We start from the raw sequence: 21,928 nt of genomic DNA, 5'->3' as shown, positions 1-21,928 counted from the left end.
AAAAAGAATCTGTGGACTGGTCAAAGAAACAGGGAAGAACAGCAGGGGAAAATCTGACGTTCCATGGTTTCTATCCTAGAATGCAACAATGTGTATACTCTGTGACAAAGCAAGCTCACCTCACGTGCAACTTTTTGTGTGTGTGACAAAACCAGATTTTCTAAAAGATCATCTGGTTTTGTCACACACACAAAAAGTTGCATGTGAGGTGAGCCTGTATTTGGAGGTGACGATTCTTCTGTGCACACAGACGAGACAGAGAGGGAAGGCATCTGGGATATCATATCAGAAGGGGTCAGGGCTGGCACAAGACGCAACTCTCTTATCAACTCATACTTAAACATCAAATCTAAATCCCCACCTTCCCCTCTCTCCCCCCCTTTGGAGAAAACTGCAAAATTCTTAGCAGAGAGAGAAAAAAAGGAATTGCACCATTAAATCCAATGTGTTTAAAGTGACAAATTTCTATGTTTTTCTTGGACTTCCAATACAAATTATCTCCCAGGTACTAAAGCACCACCCAGTCTGAAGAAACACCCACAAATTGGCTGAACCATGGTACACACAGGAACCAAATTTCAAGGTAGAATGAGGTAGGGAGAAAATATAATGAAGAGTACCAAGCAATCTTAAAAAAAAACAAAAAACAAAGAAGGTAATAGGAAACAGTTAAAGGGTACAAAAAAAGAAAGCCTTTAAAACAATGCAAATACAAGATATGCACCACTGAAAAGAAATTGCTTAGGCAGGAACAAGCCAACATCAACTCGAGTAAGGTGGAGAGCTAATAATCCTTGTCCTCAGGAGAATAACCAGAACTACATATACTTACAGTATAAGCAAGGTCAATCTGGCCATGCCCATCTTGCCCTAAACCTTAAAAAGAATGTGAGGATGGCAACTGCTAAGCAGAATTTACAAATCTTTGGAGCTTTAACTTAGGGGGATTTAAAAGGCTTACCGTGGAACCTGTATTTGGAGGTGACGATTCTTCTGTGCACACAGACAAGACAGAGAGGGAAGGCATCTGGGATGTCATATCAGAAGGGGTCAGGGCTGGCATTTCTGTGCCACTGTCCAAGTTCAAAGTTGAAAGCCCAAGACTCTGATGCCCACTGAGCTCACTGGCACTGCTTTGGGTGGAAGGCTTTAGGGAATTCTGGAACGTGCCATTGCGGAGGCAGGATGTGCTATGGAAAGTGCTTGCCAGCTTGGCTGTTTTCTGATTACTGTCATCAGAGTCAAGTTTGGGGAAGGACAGGGATTTGATATTGCTTACTGCAGGAATGGGGGGGAGGGACACTTTGGAAGACAGCGACATCTTTTCACAGTTGCCCAACTGTGGTAAGGTTATAAAGCCATTGGGTTTATGAAGAGGCTTGAAATCTAGTGTTGCCCGCTCCAAGGATGCCAGGACTTCTTCATCCTGTAACACAGATCCAGAGCCACCTCTGGGCAAGTTACTGTCCAATAACTGAGCCATAATGGGTCCAGTGGTTCCTACCAGAATGTTTCTCAGTTCTTCCTTCTCATCAATAGTTTTTAACTCAAGATTATCAAATGGGTCTTCTTCACACTCAAAGTCAGCAGGATTGAAATCTGCCTTTGTGTGGGGTGGGCTGAGAACTTTCTGTTTCATGGTACTGCTGTACCGAGTCGGGGTGAGGATGCTGTTGTGCTGTAAGGTGGCAAGGATGGGGTTAATAGGAGGTGGCATTGTGGCTGTACTGTGAGTCTTGGAGAAGCTCATTTTGTTATCTCCCTCTGGGCCACTCTTAGAATTCACTTTAGCTTCTGCTTCCTCAGCCTTCCGCTCTGCTTCCCGCTGGGCTTCATGGATTTTCTTAATATCTTCAGCCCACTCAATGGTTTTCTTTTCCAAGGAGAAGTCATACTGCAAAGATATATCAGAGAAAGAAGATGTAAACCCAAGTGGCTGCCCCTCCCCAATGCAGCATTTCAGGTGTATTGGATGATCTACACTCAGGAAGACTAAGGCTTCCTACATTTATAGGATTTAATCAAAGTATGCTCCCGGATTACTTCTAGAAATTAACTAAAAAGAGCTCCCACCACCTCGAGTCCTATGCACCAGGCCAAATGTTACAGTCACATTCCCTTCCTTCTCTCCCCTCAGGCCATGTCCCTTCCTAGGTTTCTTCATTGGTGGCTCAAAGCTCAGCCATCAGCTCTATGATGCTTTGCTGATGGCCTATTCCTTCCTCTGAAGTCTTACAAAGATCTGTCTCTATCATTTGATGCAGAGCACATGTGACCACAGTAGCTTTAATCTTTCTCTAAACCAGGGGTGGGGAACCTTTTTTCCGCCCAGGGCCATTTGTATATTTGTAACATCATTCGCGGACCATACAAAATTATCAACTTAAAAATTAGCCTGCTATATCTGGTCAAACATTTAATTAATGCCTTGGCAAGGCCAGACCAACCAAGTGATTTCACAGGCCTTTATGGCCTGCGGGCCAGATGATCTCACCCTTGCTCCAAACACTTCCCCGACAATATCACATGCCTCTTATGGGCAGCAAACTGGGCTTTAGGTCTTAAGGTCGCTATTATCTAGCACAAATGCCCTAATAGATCATGTGCTGGATAATAACAGACCCTAACATTTAAGCAGCACTTACAAAGTACCATGCATGATTTGAAGCAGAGTTTATGCAATAACCCTAGATTTTTCAACAACCCTTTAAAGTAGGTACCACTGCCCAAGGTAATAAGGCTATTAAGTGGTAGAGCCTGGATTTGAACCCAGGCAATCTAACTAAATATGCTTCTTAAAACCACGATCAACTTATAATAAACAGATTGTACTCTAAGTGCAGGAAAACTGCTTATTTAGAAATCTAGACGCCCTAACTGGTTTGGCTCAGTGGATAGAGCGTAGACCTGCAGACTGAAGGGTCCCGGGTTTGATTCCTGTCAAGGGCATGTACCTTGGTTGCGGGAACATCCCCAGTAGGAGGTGTGCAGGAGGCAGCTGATCGATGTTTCTCTCTCATCGATGTTTCTAACTCTCTATCCCTCTCCCTTCCTCTCTGTAAAAAAATCAATAAAATATATTATTAAAAAAATAAGAAATCTAGACATATTCAAATTAAGATTTTACAGAGCAAATTGCGTAAGAATTTACGTAATGGATCCTTAACAATACCTTAAAGCAGCCGTGGGCAAACTATGGCCCACGGGCCGGATCCGGCCCGTTTGAAATTAATAAAACTAAAAAAAAAAAAAAGACCGTACCGTTTTATGTAATGATGTTTACTTTGAATTTATATTAGTTCACACAAACACTCCATCCATGCTTTAGTTCCAGCCCTCCGGTCCAGTTTAAGAACCCATTGTGGCCCTCGAGTCAAAAAGTTTGCCCACCCCTGCCTTAAAGTATACAGCTCAATTTACAAAAATTTCATTTGCACACCTGAAAAAATACACTCTTATATGAAACTAAATCCACCCAGGGATAGGAGGAAAAACCTTTGGTGTTCACCCGAAAGCACCAAAGCTAATCCATGTCTTGTGTGCACATTCAAGGTTGGAGACACATTAAGAGTAAAAGAAGGGGAAAGGAGAGAAAAGAGTAGAAGAAATCTCTGGTCATTCCCAAGCCTTTCAGCTTCAAACCACACAAGAGAAGCCTGGAAATGCGCATACCAAGTTCACTTACACCCGAGCCAGCTGCTGGGCATCAGAAAGACACCTGAGGGTTGCAGTGCTTCCTTTCTATCACTAACAGCATAGTCAGAAAACAGCACTTGGGCAAAGACTGCTGCCTGTAACTGTGGAGGAAATCCAATTTTCCAAGTGGTTTCCTCCACCAAAAACTGAGGCTGTAACCAACTTCCTGATGCCTGTAAACACAGGCGTCCGATGTTTTATTCCCAAAAATAATTGGAAATTTCTTTCCTTTTTAATAAAAATCTTTACCAAGCTTTTGGTTTTTAACTACTAAAGTAATGAAGAATACATGGAACATAGAAAAATACAGGAAAAAATAGCAGAAATATTACAGTGAAAGATAAGAGTGTGGTTTGAGTGTACTATAATAAACAGTAAAACAATTATGGAGTATTAGAAACCAGAATAAGCATTATAAGTGCATTATTTTGTTTAATCCTTACAATAACTTTAAAAGGTAATTATTCCCATTTTACAGATGAGGAAATGGAGGCTTGGGAGTTTAAGCAATCTATACAAGATGATTCATGGCAATTCCAGTCCATGATTGAGTGACACCAGAATCCACCCTAAACCTTTACACTAAGGGCCACCCCCACTGCTGTGGCTACCACTACCACCGCATTCAATGAAAGCTTTCTGGGCCCTGGGTGCAAGGGTTATGTATGTTTTTTTCACTGGCTCCCCTTGATGAATTTTCAGCTGAAAAATGGAGTTTGTACTACCATGTAAGGGCAAATAAGGCAAAGTTATAGGAAGCTGCAAGTTAGCTGTCTGTGGTTCTAGGTCTGATTCTTCTCTGTATTGGGAAGGATCCAGCACCAATACCACAGCCAAATTCCCCATGGAGACCCCAGGCAGTCAAAATTTAATGCTAATCTGCAATTAGAGAACAAAAAAATTTCAGCTGGCCCACACTGGAATAGAGCTCAGAGCCTAGATTTCCCTTTCTGTTACTACTGGGTGCTATGAGTATAGTGAACACTGATCAAATAAACAGAAAAGTCACAGCATTCAAAACAAGTTTTCTGAATGGGTCAACCAAGTGGTGGATAATATGAGAATAAAAGATGGAGGTGTACAGCCTAAGTGCCCATCAGCAGATGAGTAGATTAAAATGCTGTGGTACATCTACACAATGGAATACTATGCAGCTGTAAAAAAGAAGGAACTCTTACCATTTGCAACAGCATGGATGGACCTGGAGAGTATTATGCTAAGCAAAATAAGCCATTCGGAGAAAGATAAGTATCACATGATCTCACTCTTTTGTGGAATATAATGAATAACATAAACTGATGAACAAAAATAGATCCAGAGACAGAGAAGCACTGAACAGACCATCCAACCTCAGAGGGAAGGCGAGCGTGGGGTGGGGTAAGAGATCAACCAAAGGACTTATATAAGCATATAAGTATAACCCATGGACGCAGACAGTAGGGGGGTGAGGGCATGTGCTAGGGGGTGGGAACGGCTGGGGAGAGATCAATGGAGGAAAAAGGAGACATATGTAATACTTTAAACAATAAAGAATTATAAAAAAAAAGATGGAGGTGTTTTTTAATCATATTGCTAATAGTATCCTACATAGAGAGGTGTTTACCAAATATTTGTTGTTGCAAACGAAACAAGGTAAAACATTATAAGGGAAATCTATATCTTTTCTGGTCCAATAGTCTCCATACACAAAAGGAATATCAATCAATTCAATATTCAAAAATATATAAGATACTCAACATCATTAGTAATTAGGGAAATGTACATCAAAACCACAATAAGAGACTATTACAGAAGAGTGTATAAAGACAGAATATAACAAGAGCTGGCAAGGATATGGAGGAATTAAAACCCTCGTGTAGTGTGAGTGTGATAAAATAATGCAACCACTTTGGAAAACAGTCTGGCAATTCCTCAAAAGGTTATAGTTACCATATGGCCCAGCAATTCCACTCCTAGGTATTTACCCAAGAAAACTGAAAGCCTATGTCCACACAAGAACCTGTATACAAATGTTCATAGCAGCATTATTCCTAACAGTCAAAAAGTGGAACCCACTAAGATATGTATCAACTGATGAACAAAATATGGTATTATCGATACAATGGATTGTTATTCAGCCATAAAAATAAAGTACTAATATTTCATTCATACAACATGGACAAACCTTGAAAACATTATGCTAGGTGAAATAAGCCAGTTATAAAAGGCTATATGTTGTATTATTCCATTTATATGATATGTCCAGAATAAGCAAATTTATAGAGACAGAAAGTAAATTTAGTGTTTGCTAAGGGCTGGGGACAAGGGAAAATAGGGAGTAACTGTTAATGGGCACTGGAGTTTTTTGGGGGTGATGAAAATGTCCTGAAATTAGATCATAATGATGATTATTCAACTCTGAATATACTAAAATCCACTTATTTGCACACCTTAAAGGGTGATTTTTTTGGTATGTGAATTATATCTTAGTAAAGCTGTTATTTTTGAAAACATAACTGAAATATTCCCACTATGATTACTCACTGCATATAGACTGAAAGATACAACAAAGAATCCTTTTTAGAATGACATGCTAATGCCTCATTAAATCTCCCATAAACAAAACAACTTTGAAAAAAGTATATTTAAAAAAATCTTAAGTCACAGGAAGAAGTTTGAATTAGTGTACTGTTTTTCCACCTGACTCCTTCTCTAAACTGTAAGCTCCTTGAGGACAGCGATTAAGGCATTTCTCTCTATCCTCAGCCTAGCAGAGCACCACTCAAAAGCAAGCATTCAATAAATGTGTACTGAAGGAAGAAAGGAAGTCATATAACATAGGGCTCTTTGCTGTTTCAAGAATTCTATATATACATTTATATGTAACTGAGCTTTAAAGATGAGAGGGTTCAGAAAGAAGCTTTTGAGAAGATGGCATTTCAGCACAATTCTAGAAGAGCAACAGCTTTTAGTATGGTGAGAAAGAAAAAAATACCCCAAATGGAGATAACAGCTCATGAGAAAAAGCATGTTATATACCCAGTATGTTCAACAAATTGCTAGTAACCTAGTTTGGAGGGAACATGGATAGACTAGACAGTAATGGGGAGACACAACAGAGAAAAATGTTATCTAACTCGAGTGACAGAGAGATAATAAGGATATTAATAAAGAAAAGGAAAAGTAGTAAATAAGTAAGATAGGCAATGGGGATTCATTTTGGACAAGGCATAGAATTCCAGGATATACAATCTAACATATTACAAAAGATCTGTAATAGATATATAGGGGTGTGTGTGTGTGTGTGTGTGTGTGTGTGTGTGTTTGTGTGTGTGTGACACAATGTAAGCCAAGCAATAAAAAGCTATAAGAAAAACAAATAAGAGATATGAGAATGGGTTTTTTTTCTATTTCACTAAACATCCAACTCTTACTCATTAAATTTTTAAATGCACTGAACTTTAACTAAATATCACCACTTACCTGTACTTCTCTGACAACCTGCAAACAATCAGGCAGGGAGAAGCCAATAGGTAGACCAACTTTAGCTGGTGTTTTGAATTTGTCTCCTATCTTAAATGGGACATCATCAAGGTAACTGAAAGTCCCTACAATCAAAAATAAAGTAGAAAATATCAGCAAAAATCTTATTTGTTTTGCTATAAACTTATGTCTAGGATACAACATTAATATATGCTATCCTAAGACTAGAAGTTCCTTCTCTGACTGCTTACCTTCTCTCCTGACTTCTAAAGAAAAATCCTACTTGATCTTATTAGGGTTTATTTTCAATTATACATAGTATAAAAGCCAAAGTACTCAGAGGACTAAAAGATCTCCTCAATGCTCATAACCTCTCTCCCTTCAATTCCTAGTAGTTGCCTCCTAGCTCACACTGCACTAAGTCACAGTCATAACTGGTTCAAATGCAAGTCAAAAATTCTGCACTGGCTGCTCTCTATAACTGGGATGTTCTTCCCTCAGATATTCATGTGACTTATTCCATTACCCCCTTAAAGTATTTACTCAAATATTACTATCTCAATGAGGTTTACCCTGACCACCCTATTTAAAATTACTACCCCAGCCCTAACTGGTTTGGCTCAGTAGATAGAGCATTGACCTGCCGACGCAAGGGTCCCAGGTTCGATTCTGGTCAGGGGCATGTACCTTGGTTGCGGGCACAACCCCAGTTGGGAGTGTGCAGGAGGCAGCTGATCGATGTTTCTCTCTCATCGATGTTTCTAACTCTCTATCCCTCTCCCTTCCTCTCTGTAAAAAATCAATAAAATATATATTTTTTTAAAAATAAATAAAATTACTACCCCACCCTCACTGCAATACTCCCATGTTACCATCTATCTTTTTCCCATAGCACTTACTCCCTTCTAACAAATTATATAATTCACTTTATAATTATACTTATTGTGTATCTTGCCCAATGGAACGTAAGCTCCTTGTAGGCAAGTATTTAAGATGATTTTACTCACACTAATGTAGTCTCAAAACCTACAACATTGCCTGGCACATATTGGGCATTTAGTAAATACTGTTGAATTGATGACAGAATCTCCACAAAAGAACCTCTTTGATTAGGATTTCTCTACTTCAGTAGGAATCACTTTTTAATTACTATAAAGAATTACTCGTTTTTTTGTTTTCAAGACTACATTCTGGATAGATGTATAAATATTTTAAGCACAGCACTTATGAAAAAAGGAAAGCCCTGAGCAATGTTGCTCAGTGGTTAGAGTGTCTGCCCACATACCACAGGTCACTGGTTCAATTCCTGGTCAAGGGCACATATCTGGGTTGTAGGTTAGATGCCCGGCCCCAATTGGGAAACAGGGGGAAAGCAACCAATCGATGTATCCCTCTCACTGAGATGTTTCTCCCTTTCTCTCTCTCTCCCCTTCCCCCTTCCACTCTCTAAAAATCAATGGAAAAAATAACCTCAGGTGATGATTAACCAAAAAAAAAAAAAAAAGGAAAACCATCGGAATCAGATTAGGGTTATCAAGAGACATAACTAAATGGCTTTAACTCCCTAAAGGTTGTCTGCCGACCTAGCCAGTGTGGCTCAATGGTTGAGCATCAACCTATGAACCAAGAGGTCACAGTTTAATCCCCAGTCAGGACTCATCCCCAGGTTGCTGACTCAGGGTGCAGGCATGATACCCAGTAGGGGGCTTAGAGGAGGCAGCCAATCAATTATTCTTTCTTATCATTGATGTTTCTCTCTCTCCCTCTCCCTTCCTCTCTGAAATAAGTAAAAAATATCCTATAATATAAAAGGGTAATATGCAAATCAACCAAAGGGAGGAACTATGACACACACTATGACACACACTGACCACCAGGTGGCAGACAGATGCTCAATGCAGGAGCTGCCCCCTGGTGGTCAGTACGCTCCCACAGAGGGAGTGCTGCTCAGCCAAAAGCCGGGCTCACAGCTGGTGAGCACAGTGGTGGTGGTGGGAGCCTCTCCCATCACCAAGACAGAACTAAGGATGTCAGTCAGACATCCTCCAAGGGCTCCCGGACTTCGAGAGGGCGCAGGCCAGGCTGAGGGGTCCCGGCCCCAGTCCCCCAGTGCACGAATTTCGTGCACTGGGCCTCTAGTATTTAAATAAATAAATAAATAAAGGTTGTCTATCACAGCTGAATAATACAGAAAGACCAGGACACCATCACAGATTTATAGAGTCAGACAAAATGAGAGTGCCTCTTTGAGTCTGTAGGCTGATGCTCTATCCACTGAGCCAAACCGGTCAGGGCTGAGAGTGCCTCTTATATGACTCTCATTACCTATACCAGAGGTGGGAAATGTCTGGCCCACAGGCTGTACAAGGCCCACGAAATCATTTGGTCTGGCCCTGCCAAGGCATTAGGGGTGAGTTAATGAAATGTTTGATCAAATATAGCAGGCTAATATTTAAGTTTATAATTTTGTATGGCCCATGAATAATGTTATAAATATACAAATGGCACTTGGCAGAAAAAGGGTTCCCTACCCCTGATCTATACACTCTAAACTGGACAATGGGTTCTTTCCTGGACCAGGTTTGTGGCTAAGTTACTGGTAGACCATCACAGACAATGAAACATACTTGATAAAATGAATTTTGACCCTAGCCAATATGGCTCAGTGCATCGGCCTGTGGACTGAAGGTTCCTGGGTTTGATTCCGGTCAAGGGCATATGCCCAGGTTGTGGGCTCGATACCCAGTAGGGGCCGTGCAGAAGGCAGCCAATCAATGACCCCCAATAGGGGGCATGCAGGAGGCAGCCAATCAATGATTCTCATCACTGATATTTCTATCTCTCTCTCCCTCTCCCTTCCTCTCTGAAATCAATAAAAATATAAAAATAAGTAAAATAAAATGAGTTTTGCTTTTGGAATATTAGCAGCTACTAAAATAAGGTTTATTTCTGAGCCTCACACTAGTGTATTTTCTTGAGTACTAACAGACAGAATAAAAAACAATATACCTCTTCCATGAAGATGACTTCTTTCCCTTCTAAGAACTCTATAGATTTAAAGACCTAGCAAGGTCAAGATATATTTGTAATCTTGTCATCATTTCCAATCTTGTTGCAGATATTAGTCTGATACACCTGAAACCCTCCATCAGGAAAAAGACCCCTACTCTCCCACTAGCTGGAATCAAAACATTCTGTCATTCAACTTGCAAATTAAATCCATAAGTATTCAACTTAATAATTTTTCTGGGGCATAACCATAATTATTAACACTAGGAAAATTTTCAAATTGGTCATACCCTTTTAAGTGCTGTTTTCTCAGCTGGCAATACCTATCACATTCCCACCCTTATTTACTTGATTAAAAAATTTTAGTCCTTTAAGAATGAGCTTGCCCTGGCTGGTTTGGCTCAGTGGATAGAGCGTCGGCCTGTGGGCTGAAGGGTCCCGACTTGATTCCGGTCAAGGGCACATGCCTGGGTTGTGGGCTCGATCCCCAGTGAGGGGCATGCAGGAGGTGGCCGATCGGTGATTCTCTCTCATCATTGATGTTTTTCTTTCTTTCTCTCTCTCTCTCTTTCTCTCTCTCTCTCTCCCTCCCTCCCTCCTTCCCTCCCTACCTCTCCCTTCCTCTCTGAAACCAATAAAAATATATTTTAAAAAAGAATGATCTTAAGAACACCCTCCATCTCAGAACACCTAATTCATAACACCTCAGGTCTTACCTGGTCTTACCTCTGTGTTATTAATAGTTCATTTCCATTGATAATATTTATCAAATGATAAGAAAGAATTATTGATCGGCTGTCTTCTCCATGCCCCCTATGGCAGATCATACTTCCCCCAGAGACTATCAGTGATCATTTAGATGCTCCTTAGTAAGGGATAAATGTCTCATCTCCACAGCCCCCAAGCTCAGTATAATGTCTGGCAGATGAGATTTGCTCAGTAAGTGAAGAACAAATAAAGAAGACAGGGTCTTACACTTCTTTCATATTTAACTCTCAACCCCACACTAACTCACATTCAATTAATATTAAAATTCAACATTATTTACCTAAAATGGCAAAGCTAGTCATGAAAATGTTTTAATAGAGCAAGACACAGCACATTTGTAAGATTCTGGACAAAGTCACAAAAACGTAACAGGTGAAAAAAAAAATCACCTAGCTTGCCAACAAAACCAAGTGCTGATTACAACACTAAAACCTTCTGCCACTTATAAAATGCTTTATGCTATCGAGATTAAAAACAAAGCTCTTTTTAATTTTAAACCATTTTTATCTGTCTTCCATGAAAATGAGTGCTCAAATGTTCCTGAAAGTTATATTCTATCTTTGGCTAGTACCCTGATTAATGAAAAACAAAGCTGAAATTAGCATTTTCTAAGCAGTACTGGAAAGAATAAAATCAAGTTAACAATCAAAAAATTAAGTATTTTGCTTAAAATATGATACATATTACAAAAAACCCTATCCATAGTAACACACGCCTATACAATATACAAGTATAAGAAAATCTATCCACATTAATCCTAACAAAAATTTTCTTAAACAGTTCCATTATATGGTAATGAAAAATTTGGGGGAAGGGGGCAATCTATAAAAAATACTAAAGCTATCTGAGAATGAGAATCTTTCAAGAAAGGTGTTCAGTTTCCTTGGAAACTATAACAGTGTTACATACACTGATGACTTAATATTCTATAGATGGAATTAGGCCCTGGCTTAGGGACAGACAAGATCAACTAGAACACCGTTAAACAACTAACTTAGCACCAATTACAGGTATCTACTTTAAAAAGTAGTTTCAGCCTGGCCAGCATGGCTCTGCGTTTGCGCGTCAACCTATGAATCAGAAGATTACGGTTCAACTTCTGCTCAAGGCACATGCCCAGGTTGCAGGCTTGATACCCAGTGTGGGGCATGGAAGAGGCAGCCAATCCATGATTATCTCTCCCTCTCTGAAATCAATAAAAGTATGTTTTAAAAAGTAAATAAATAAAATAAAATTCAGTTTCATTTCACTAACATCAATGCCATGGTGATTTAGCACATCCCCTAACCTTCCCTTAGTCCTTTAAACTTTGTTAACAGGGATTGAACGTTGTGTGATTATTGGGAGGAGGGGATAGAAATAAAGAACAAAAAGGCATTTAAAGTGATGGCAACAACAAAAAACAACCTTTTGAATAATGGACATTTTGAATAATCACAATTCTGTGAGCATTACAAAGAATATATTTTGCAAATACTAGTATAACCATGCCTTAGGAACTATTCATTTTTTTCAATATATCACAATATCTATTTAAACATATCAATTTCTTGTTTTCTCAATACATTTTCTTTTTAAATAGATTCAATAAAAACTCAACCTACATGGACCAGAGAATTAAGCATTGTAGCTATTTCCTGGCTCACCCCAAACACCTTTAGTTTCCGTCTTTATTACTGAAAATCTTTCTAAAACGTCCAAGCCCATTTTCCTATGTTCAATTTAGAAAAAGAAAGTGTATCTCTGATAACTGAGGCTATGGCAGTCCTTGAAGTCAGGTTCTGCACAGCACTTTGCATGATATCATGGTGGAAGAGACTGGGCTGCATGTGTAATGACTCATTATAAATTCTGGGAAGGCTTCATTCTGTTCTCTTTCTTTCTAAATTGCTAATATGCTTATGATCTTGTGACCTATTTGTTTCTGAAAAAAAGGCTACAATTCCATGTGGAAGAGAAATTCCTAATAGAAGGAAACAAATGGATTATGCTTAATTCTGGTTTTACTGTTAATTCAAATTCATCCAAACAGGTTTTGAAAAAGAAGAACAGAATAGATCAAACTTAAAATTATGTGGAAAATTGCAATTTCATGATTGGCTATTACTACCTTAAAGGCTAAATCGGGTAACACTTGCAAAATCTGATGATAGATAGATAGATAGATAGATAGATAGATAGATGATAGATAGATAGAGTGAGTGAGTCTGTCTCTCTCTCTCTCTCTCACACACACACGCACGCACACACACGCACGCACACACACGCACACACACAGATCTGCTTAGAGAATGTAAAATAGGAAGGAAATGTTACTTATACCCTAACAAAAACAAGCCAGATAACCTGCAAAATGAGCTTTTTAATATACACTATAAGGCATTCAGTAAAAAATAAGAGACACAAAGAAGCAAGAAAACATGATCCATCAAGAAAGGAACCAGTCATCAGGCTCAAATCCAGAGATGGCTAAGAAATTGGAATTATTAGAGTTTTAAAATAATTTTAATAAATATGTTAAAGGATCTAATGGAAAAGGTAAACATGTGTGAGCAGAAGGGGAATTTCAACAGAGATGGAAATATAAAGAAACAACTGGAAATGGTAGAAATGAAAACAATGCAGTATCAGAAAAGATAATTTTGATAGTTCATAAGCCAGGCTATTCACTAATCAGATGATAATACTCAGCAGAGGAAAGAATTAGAGAACTTAGGTCAAAAAAAAATTTTTTTAACTGAATGGTGCCTGGCCAGCTGATTGGAGCGTGTCCCATACACCAAAAGGTTGTGGGTTCTACTGTCTAGTAGGGGCACGTTCCCTAGTCAGGACACATAGCTAGGTTGCAGGTTCGATCCCTAGTAGGGGCATGTTCAGGAGGCAACCAATCAGTGTTTTTCTCTTTCTCTCCTCCCTTCCTCTCTAAAAAGCAATAAAAACATATCCCCAGGTAAGGATTTTTGAAAAAATTTTTAACTGAATAGAAACACAAAGAGAGAAAAAAATGAAACAGAACCTTAAGAGATCTCTGGAACATTATCAAACAACCTAATGCATATGTAATTAGAGTTTCAAAAGGTTAAGAGAAAGATAATGGGGCAGAAGAAATGTGATGAGATAATGGCTGCAAATTTTGCAAAAGTGATAAAAAAAAATCAACCCACAGATCGCAGAAGTTTAGCTAACTCTAAGCAAAATAAATACATAGAAATCACACCAAGGTACATAATAGTCAAAATGTTGAAAACAAAAAATAAAGAGAAAATCTTGAAAAAAGGGTGGCAGCATATTAACATACAGGAGAACAATTAAATGATGGTCAACTTCTCTACATTAACACTATAAAGCATTAACAGATGAACATTTAAAACCTTTTTCTATAATATAAAATACCTTTTTTTATTACTAATCAGAAAAAGTATTTCAATATCTTAGCAGAAATTAAACCAAGAGCAAAATGCACCTCTTTAGAGGTTAGCTAAATGGTCATAAATTGGACAGCTTTCAAAGGAGGAAATTTACTTTTATTAAGTCCAATTATAGGAACATGTTTTCCTAAATTAGAATCTCAAGGTACTTTTTTCAGATATTAAAAAAGTACTTTGTTGAAATATTTTTTAGAATCTCTTAAGTCACTTCTGGAAAACAACTTTTTTCAGATGAAACAAGTAGTTAATGAGCTAAAAATTAAAGAGGATTGCCCTAGCTGGTTTGGCTCAGTGGGTAGTGTCTGCCCTCAGACTGAAGGGTGGGAGTTGATTCAGGTCAACAGCAAATACCTAGCTTGACCCGAATCAACCCTGGCTCCCAGCCCCCACTGGGGCACATGCAGGAGACAACCAATCAATGTGTCTCTCTCACACTGATGCTTCTCTCTCTGTCTCTCCCCCTCCCTTCCACTCTCTCTAAAAATCAATGGAAAAATATCCTCGGATGAGTATTAACAAAACAAAAAATTAAAGAGGATTGACACTTCAAAGCACTATAATCCAAGAAAGGCCTGATTTAAACTAAGCCAAGGGTTTGTAATGTACATAAGGACATTATTTTTAAAGGTCTTTGAAAAGTAACTGTTTATATCTCTCATTGTGCTATTTAAGAACACAGTATATGGTTATTAATGACAATGGAAGAAGTTCAACCTTGATTGGAAAGAAGGTAATCAAATATGAGTCATAAGCGCAGCACAAGAGCTGATCAGCCCAAATATGTAAATAGAAAAAAGGCATTTTCATGAAGCAGTTACCTCCTTGTCCACACCCCAAAAGCCCTAGAAGACTTACACACACACACACAGACCCCTCAATGGACGGAACATCTAATTTAGGGGGAATACACTAAATTTTTATCAAATACTCTTTTGACCAAAAGATACAAGTCTAGCTATATGATGCTAGTCACTAAAACTGAAAAGATCAAGTAGCAAGACACAACATAACTGGGGTTCCCGTTTTTTACCATGCATCCTACATAAGTAGGCCAAGAAAGCAAGTCAATGTAAAAGGAGAATTAAAATGGATCACATTCACAAAGAAAACAGTGAGGAAAATCTATTTAGCTTCCTGAGAGATGGAGAAAATAGTTTTCGATTCTAGTCAAGGGCATGTACCTGGGTTGCGGGCGCATCCCCAGTAGGGGGTGTGCAGGAGGCAGCTGATCCATGTTTCTCTCTCATTGATGTTTCTAGCTCTCTATCCCTCTCCCTTCCTCTCTGTAAAAAAATCAATAAAATAAATTTATTTAAAAAAAGATTGCCTATTATTCTCCAACTATTACCTTTAATTTCTATTTCTTAAACTACATGATATCTAAAAATAAGATTCTTAATCTAAAAACCCAACCAAAGTCACTGAAACTCAAGTAGTAGCTCAGAGTATTAAAGCAGAAGAAGCCAAAGAGAGAAATTTTTTTCTCAAATTTTACTCAGGTAGAATGTTTCATTCAACAATAAAACTCTGGTTAGGAATGTAAGGGATAGAGTAAATTCCTAAAAAGCCTTTATTGATTAGACAACCGAAGATTATAGTCTCTCTAAATGGTTTAACGGAAACACATAACCTGCGGTCCACCTTATTTTCACTCCAATCAAAAAAGGAGTTCCCTAAGGTTAAAGATAGAAAGCTTTTCTTTTTAAATAAGACTCTTAGTTTAAATTTTTAATTTTTGCTATTTCCTCTCACAGGGTGTTTGCTCTCAGTCCTTGGCTCCGTCCTCTCTTTTCTCCTAAAAAAGGGAGGCAGAGGCAACTTCAGATCTGCCTCTCATCATTTAAATACAATCATGGGTCACTTAACAACAGAGATACATTCTGACGCATTGGTAGGTGGTTTTATCACCGTAAAAACATCATAAAAACCTAGGTACTACAGCCCACTACACATACAGACTATATGGTATAGCCTTATTGCTCCTAGGCTACAAACCTATATGTACAGAATGTTAATGCACTAAATACTGTAGGCCACTATAGCACAATGGTAAGTATTTGTTTATCTAAATGTAGAAAAAGTACAAAAATATGATATAAAAGATAGAAAACGATACACCTGTGTAGGGAACTAACCATGAACGACGCTTGCAGGACTGAAAATTGCTCTAAGTCAGTGAGTGAGTGGTGAGGGAATGTAAAGGCCTAGGATATTACTGTAGAATTTGTAAACACTGTACATTTAGACAATTCATTTAAAAATTTTTCTTCAATAAATTTACCTTCGTTTTACTGTAACTTTTTAACTTTATTAACTTTGTAATTTTTTTAACTTTTCAACTCTTTTGTAATAACACTTAGCTTAAAACACAAATACACTGTACAGCTGCACAAAACTATTTTATTTATATACTATGGGCCCAGTGCACAAATTCATGCACCTTGAAAGGAACTGTGGACCACAAGGCTGCAGTAGGCACAGGGGCGGGTCTTGGCCTATCCTCCATGCCCCTGCCCAGCCCTCCCGCTGTGTTCCCACCCCACCCCCACCCCCTTCTGCAGGCAGCCCCGCTCCAGCCGCCACAACTCCCACACGCTGGTGGCACCGGCCCCACTCGCACCTACTGAAGGTGCAGAGCTATTGGGGCTGGCACCATCAGTGATGCGAGCGGCAGCTGCTGCCCCAATCTCCCCTCGGGAGCCGGGGGAGGTGGAGAAGCCCTGAGGGGCAATTGGGGCCAGCAGCCACCACTCAAACCCACTGATGGAGCGGGGTGATCAGGGTCGGCGCCGGGTGCCAGCAATGGGTGCAAGTGGCAGTGCCGGCAGCAGGTGCAAGCAGGGCGGGCACCGGCAGCAGGTACAAGCACCGGTGGGACCGTGGTGCACGGGAGCAAAGAATTTTCAGTAACACCAGAGGCTCACCCTGATGACAGTGACCAGCGCCCCGCCTTGGTCTGGCGCTCCCAGTCACCTGCTCCACCATCCCACTGTGGCTGACACCAGCCATGTTCCGCACACGCCCTCTGGTGGTCAGCACATGTCATAACGACTGTTTGTTCGGTTGTTCCGCCGTTTGATCTATTTGCATATTAGCCTTTTATTATATAGGATTCTTAATTCTATAAGCTTTTCCCTATTTAAAATTTTTTTAATTTTTTAGTTTTATTATTTTGTTGTTGTTAATCCTCACTCGAGGATCCACTGATTTTAGAGAGAGTGAAAGAGAGGGAGGGAGGCAAAGAGAGAGATAAACATTAATGTGAGAGACATCAATTGGTTGCCTGATTTGTTGCCTCCCACACGTGCTCTAGTCGGGTTTGGGTTTGGGTCAGGGTTAGGATTAGCAACTGCAGCTGGGGATCAAACCTGCAACCCAGGTATGTGCCCTCAATCATGAATCAAACCTGAGACCCTTTGGTGCACAGCTGATGCTCTAAATCAGCAGTCTCAACCTGAGGATCGCGACCCCTTTGACTGTCGAACAACCCTTTCACAGGGGTCGCCTAAGACCATTCTGCATATCACATATTTACATTACGATTCATAACAGTAGCAACATTACAGTTATAAAGTAGCAACGAAAATAATTTTATGGTTGGGTCACATGAGGAACTGTATTTAAAGGGCCAGAAGGTTGAGAACCACTGCTCTAAATATTGAGCCACACCGGCCATGGCTTTTTTTTTTTACTTTTTAAAATTTTTTGTTAAAAACTAAGACAGAGCCCAGCATGGCTCAGTGGTTGAGCATCAATCCATGAACCAGGAGGTCATGGTTCAATTCCTGGTTGGGGAACATGCCAACACTGCAGGCTTGTCACCAGTGTGGGGCATGCAGGAGGCAGCCAATCAATGATTCTCTCTCATCACTGATGTTTCTCTCTCTCCCCCTCTCCCTTCCTCTCTTAAATCAATAATAAAATATATATATATATTTTAAAATAACAAACAAAGAAACTAAGACAGCCCTGGCGGGGTAGCTCAGGTGTTCGAAGCACAGTCTCACACATTAAAAGACTGGGGATTAAATTCCCTCCCAGTAGAACTCCTAAAGGAGGCAACCAATTGATATTTCTCTCTCCCATCAATACTAGTATTTCTCTCCCGATCTCTTTCTCTCAAATCAATTTTTTAAAAAAACAACATATCCTCCTCAGGTGAGAACTAAAAAACAAACACTAGCCTACACAGGGTCATCAGGAGCATCAACATCACTGTCTTCCACATCCACATCTTGTCCCACTACAAGGTCTTCAAGGGAAATAACATGCTTGGCGCTGTCATCTCCTATAATAACAGTGCTGAATTCTAAAATACCTCCTGAAGGATCTGTATTGGGCTCTTCTTGAGGAGGTATCAATCTTCAGAAAACATGTCCACGGGGTTTGCTTGGTTTCTTTTTTCCATCAGATTTGCTTCTAAGCAAATACTGCACCATAAACATTCCTGTTAATGAAAACCTTGCAGTGTTGAGGTCCATGTTTTGAACTTTTAAAGGAGCTTGTTAAGGTTTACAAAAGCTTTTGCTAAACCCTCCATTGTAAGTTTTCTTGGGGGAGGGGGGGGTCTTCTTTTTCCTCTCCTGCAATTTCGCTTTCTCTTGCCTCATTTTCAGCTATGTGTTCCTGTTCCAATTACAATTAACTCCTCATTAGTCAATTACTCAGGAACTACCTTTAAGAGCTGCTCAATGTCATCCTTATCCAGACAGATTAAAGTTGCTTGGCATCTTTACCACAACTTGTTGATTTTTGCAACCTCCTCATGCTTGGCAAATCCTCTGAAGTCACAGATGAACCTCTTGAATGTCTGCTTCCAGATGCCATTCATAACTCCTTGGTGACACCACCCCAAGCTCAAGCAAGTTTCTTGTTGCAGTCATAGATGTTATAATCCTTCCAGAATTGCATCAGTGTCTTCCTCAGCTGCAGCAAAAGCCTGGGCAAAGGTCCTCTTCAGGTGATAGGCCTTAAAAGCTACTATAACTCCTTGACCCATTGATTGCATCAAAGAGTGGTATTTGGCGGGAGATTTGATTTTGGGATGAAGATGACCAATAAGGGTTATTAGCAATACACAAAATCTTAAAATAGTACTTCTCCATTTTGCTAGCAAAGCAGTTCAGGAGAGCATCTTGGAAGAGAAGCTTGGTCATCCATGACTACTTACAGTTTCTGTGGTACACTGGCAGTGTGTGCTTAATGATATGTTTCAAGATCCTGGGGTTCTCACTGTGCCAAATCAGAAAGGGTTTCAATTTGTAGCCTGCAATATTGCTCCCAAGCAAGACTGTTCTGTTCTGCCCTGATTGGTTTGGCTCAGTGGATAGAGTGTCAGCCTGTGGACTGAAGGGTCGCAGGTTCGATTCCGGTCAAGGGCATGTCCCTTGGTTGCAGGCACATTCCCAGGAGGGGGTGTGCAAGAGGCAGCTAATCGATGTTTCTCTCTCATCGATGTTTCAAACTCTCTACCCCTCTCCCTTCCTCTCTGTAAAAAAATAAATAAAATATATTTTTTTAAAAATTAAAAAAAAAAGACTGTTCTGTTCTTACTGGTAAAAGCCTTGAAACTTGGCACTTATTTAGTTTCCTTAATAGAAGTTAAGTCCCTTAGGCATCTGCTTCCAGAATAGGGAGGTTTCATCCATATTGAATATTTGCTCTGGCAAGTAATTTTCCTCCACAATCAGCATATCTAGAGTTTCCAAAATTTCTTCAACCTTTACATCTGTCAGACTAACTCACCATTCACTTTTTCATTATGTAATGAATAACAATTCTTGAATCATTTAAACCACCTAGAGCAGCCGTGGGCAAACTACGGCCAGCGGGCCGGATCCGGCCCGTTTGAAATTAATAAAACTAAAAAAAAAAAAGACCGTACCCTTTTATGTAATGATGTTTACTTTGAATTTATATTAGTTCACACAAACACTCCATCCATGCTTTGGTCCGGCCCTCCGGTCCAGTTTAAGAACCCATTGTGGCCCTCGAGTCAAAAAGTTTGCCCACCCCTGACCTAGAGCTAGCAGTAAATACAACATTATAGTCAGGTCCAGGCTTTTCTTTCAAAATCGCAAACAAACTTTTTGATTTGCCTGTGATCATCACAGTGCTGAGAGGGTAGATACACTTATATGTCTGGTCATTAGAAGTTTTTCCATGTCTGTTATAAGCCCTTCTCAAATTTTTGTTAGTCTTATTGCCTTCAATGACATAGATCCTTTAACAATTTCCATCACTTTGTTCTTGTTCTTCAAGATTATATGATCAGCCTGGCCAGTGGAGTTCAGTAGTTAAATATCAACCCTATGAACTAGGAGGTCAGGGTTCCATTCCCGGTCAGGGCACATGTCTGGGTTGCAGGCTTAATCTCCAGTAGGGATGTGCAGGAAGCAGCAGATCAATGATTCTCTCTCATCACTGATGTTTCTCTCTCTCTCCCTCTCCCTTCCTCTCTGAAATCAATCAAAATATATATGTATATATAAAAGATTATATGATCACTCAATTTCATTTCTAGAGCAATCACTCAATGTGGCTGCTTAGTGATAACATTAGCAGTGGATATTTGTACACTAGAGGCCATGATGAGCAAAACAACACAAGATTAAATCAAACACAAGAGAAAATGATGCAATCAAGAGATGCAGCCCTAGCTGGTTTGGCTCAGTGGATAGAGCATTAGCCTGCAGACTGAAGGGTCCCAGGTTCAATTCCAGTCAAAGGTACATGCCCGGGTTGCGGGCTTAATCCCCAGTAGGTAGCCAATGATTCTCTCTCATCATTGATGTTTCTATTTCTTTCTTTCTCTCTGTCTCCTCTCTCGCTCTCTCCCTTCCTCTATGAAATCAATAAAAATATATTAAAAAACAAACAAAAAAAGAGGTGCAGTAAACATGAGATGTCTAAGTCTGCTCCCAGCGTAACAGAGCATACTGTGCTATGGCAAACTTCTTTTTATGTAAAAAAAAGGTTTTTTATATAAAAAAAGCATATACAGTATATTCTAAAATAATAAAAAGTGCCTTGGCCAGTTTGGCTCAGTGGATATAGTATTGGGCTGCAGACCGAAGGGTCCGGGGTTCGATTCCGGTCAAGGGCACATGCCCAGGGTTGCGGGCTTAATCCCCAGTGTGTGTGTGTGTGTGTGTGTGTGTGTGCAGGAGGCAGCCGATCAATGATTCTCTCTCATCGTTGATGTTTCTCTCTCTCTCCCTCTCCCTTTATGAAATAAAAATATTTTTAAAATAAAAAGTATAATATAGTAAATTCATAAACCAATAGCACAGTTGTTTACTATTATTATCAAGCATTATGTACTGTGTATAATTGTGTATTATTATAAAGTGTCTTGCTTATACCAACATCACCACAAACAAAAGTAATGCATTTTTGTGCTACATGACGACAGCTACAACATCACTAGGTGATAAGAATTTTTCAGCTCCATTATAATTTTATGGGACCACCATCCTATATTCAATCTGTTAACTACAACATCATTATGTTGCACTTTACTGTGCTTTCAAGGAGCCCTGTAATGATCCTTACACAGGATAACT

At 39.6% G+C, this 21,928-nt stretch overlaps 1 protein-coding gene across 3 annotated transcripts in view; it reads right to left on the bottom strand.

The window, feature by feature from the left end:
• Window positions 1-21,928, bottom strand: part of UBAP1 (ubiquitin associated protein 1) — a gene marked incomplete at its 5' end in the record, with an annotated part of 39,887 nt that overhangs the window by 6,829 nt on the left and 11,130 nt on the right. For 2 of the 3 annotated variants that reach the window (XM_081103656.1, XM_081103657.1), the window contains 2 exons: window positions 962-1,894; window positions 7,159-7,283. In XM_081103656.1, coding sequence (XP_080959782.1) covers window positions 962-1,894; window positions 7,159-7,283 — 1,058 coding nt within the window. Of the gene's footprint in view, window positions 1-961; window positions 1,895-7,158; window positions 7,363-21,928 lie in introns of those variants that run through there. The other variant, XM_081103655.1, reaches the window with a different exon arrangement.

The sequence above is a fragment of the Myotis nattereri genome (assembly GCF_964212035.1).
Source record: "Myotis nattereri genome assembly, chromosome: 12".
Lineage (NCBI taxonomy): Eukaryota > Metazoa > Chordata > Mammalia > Chiroptera > Vespertilionidae > Myotis > Myotis nattereri.
This window is presented reverse-complemented; position numbering and strand designations above follow the sequence as displayed.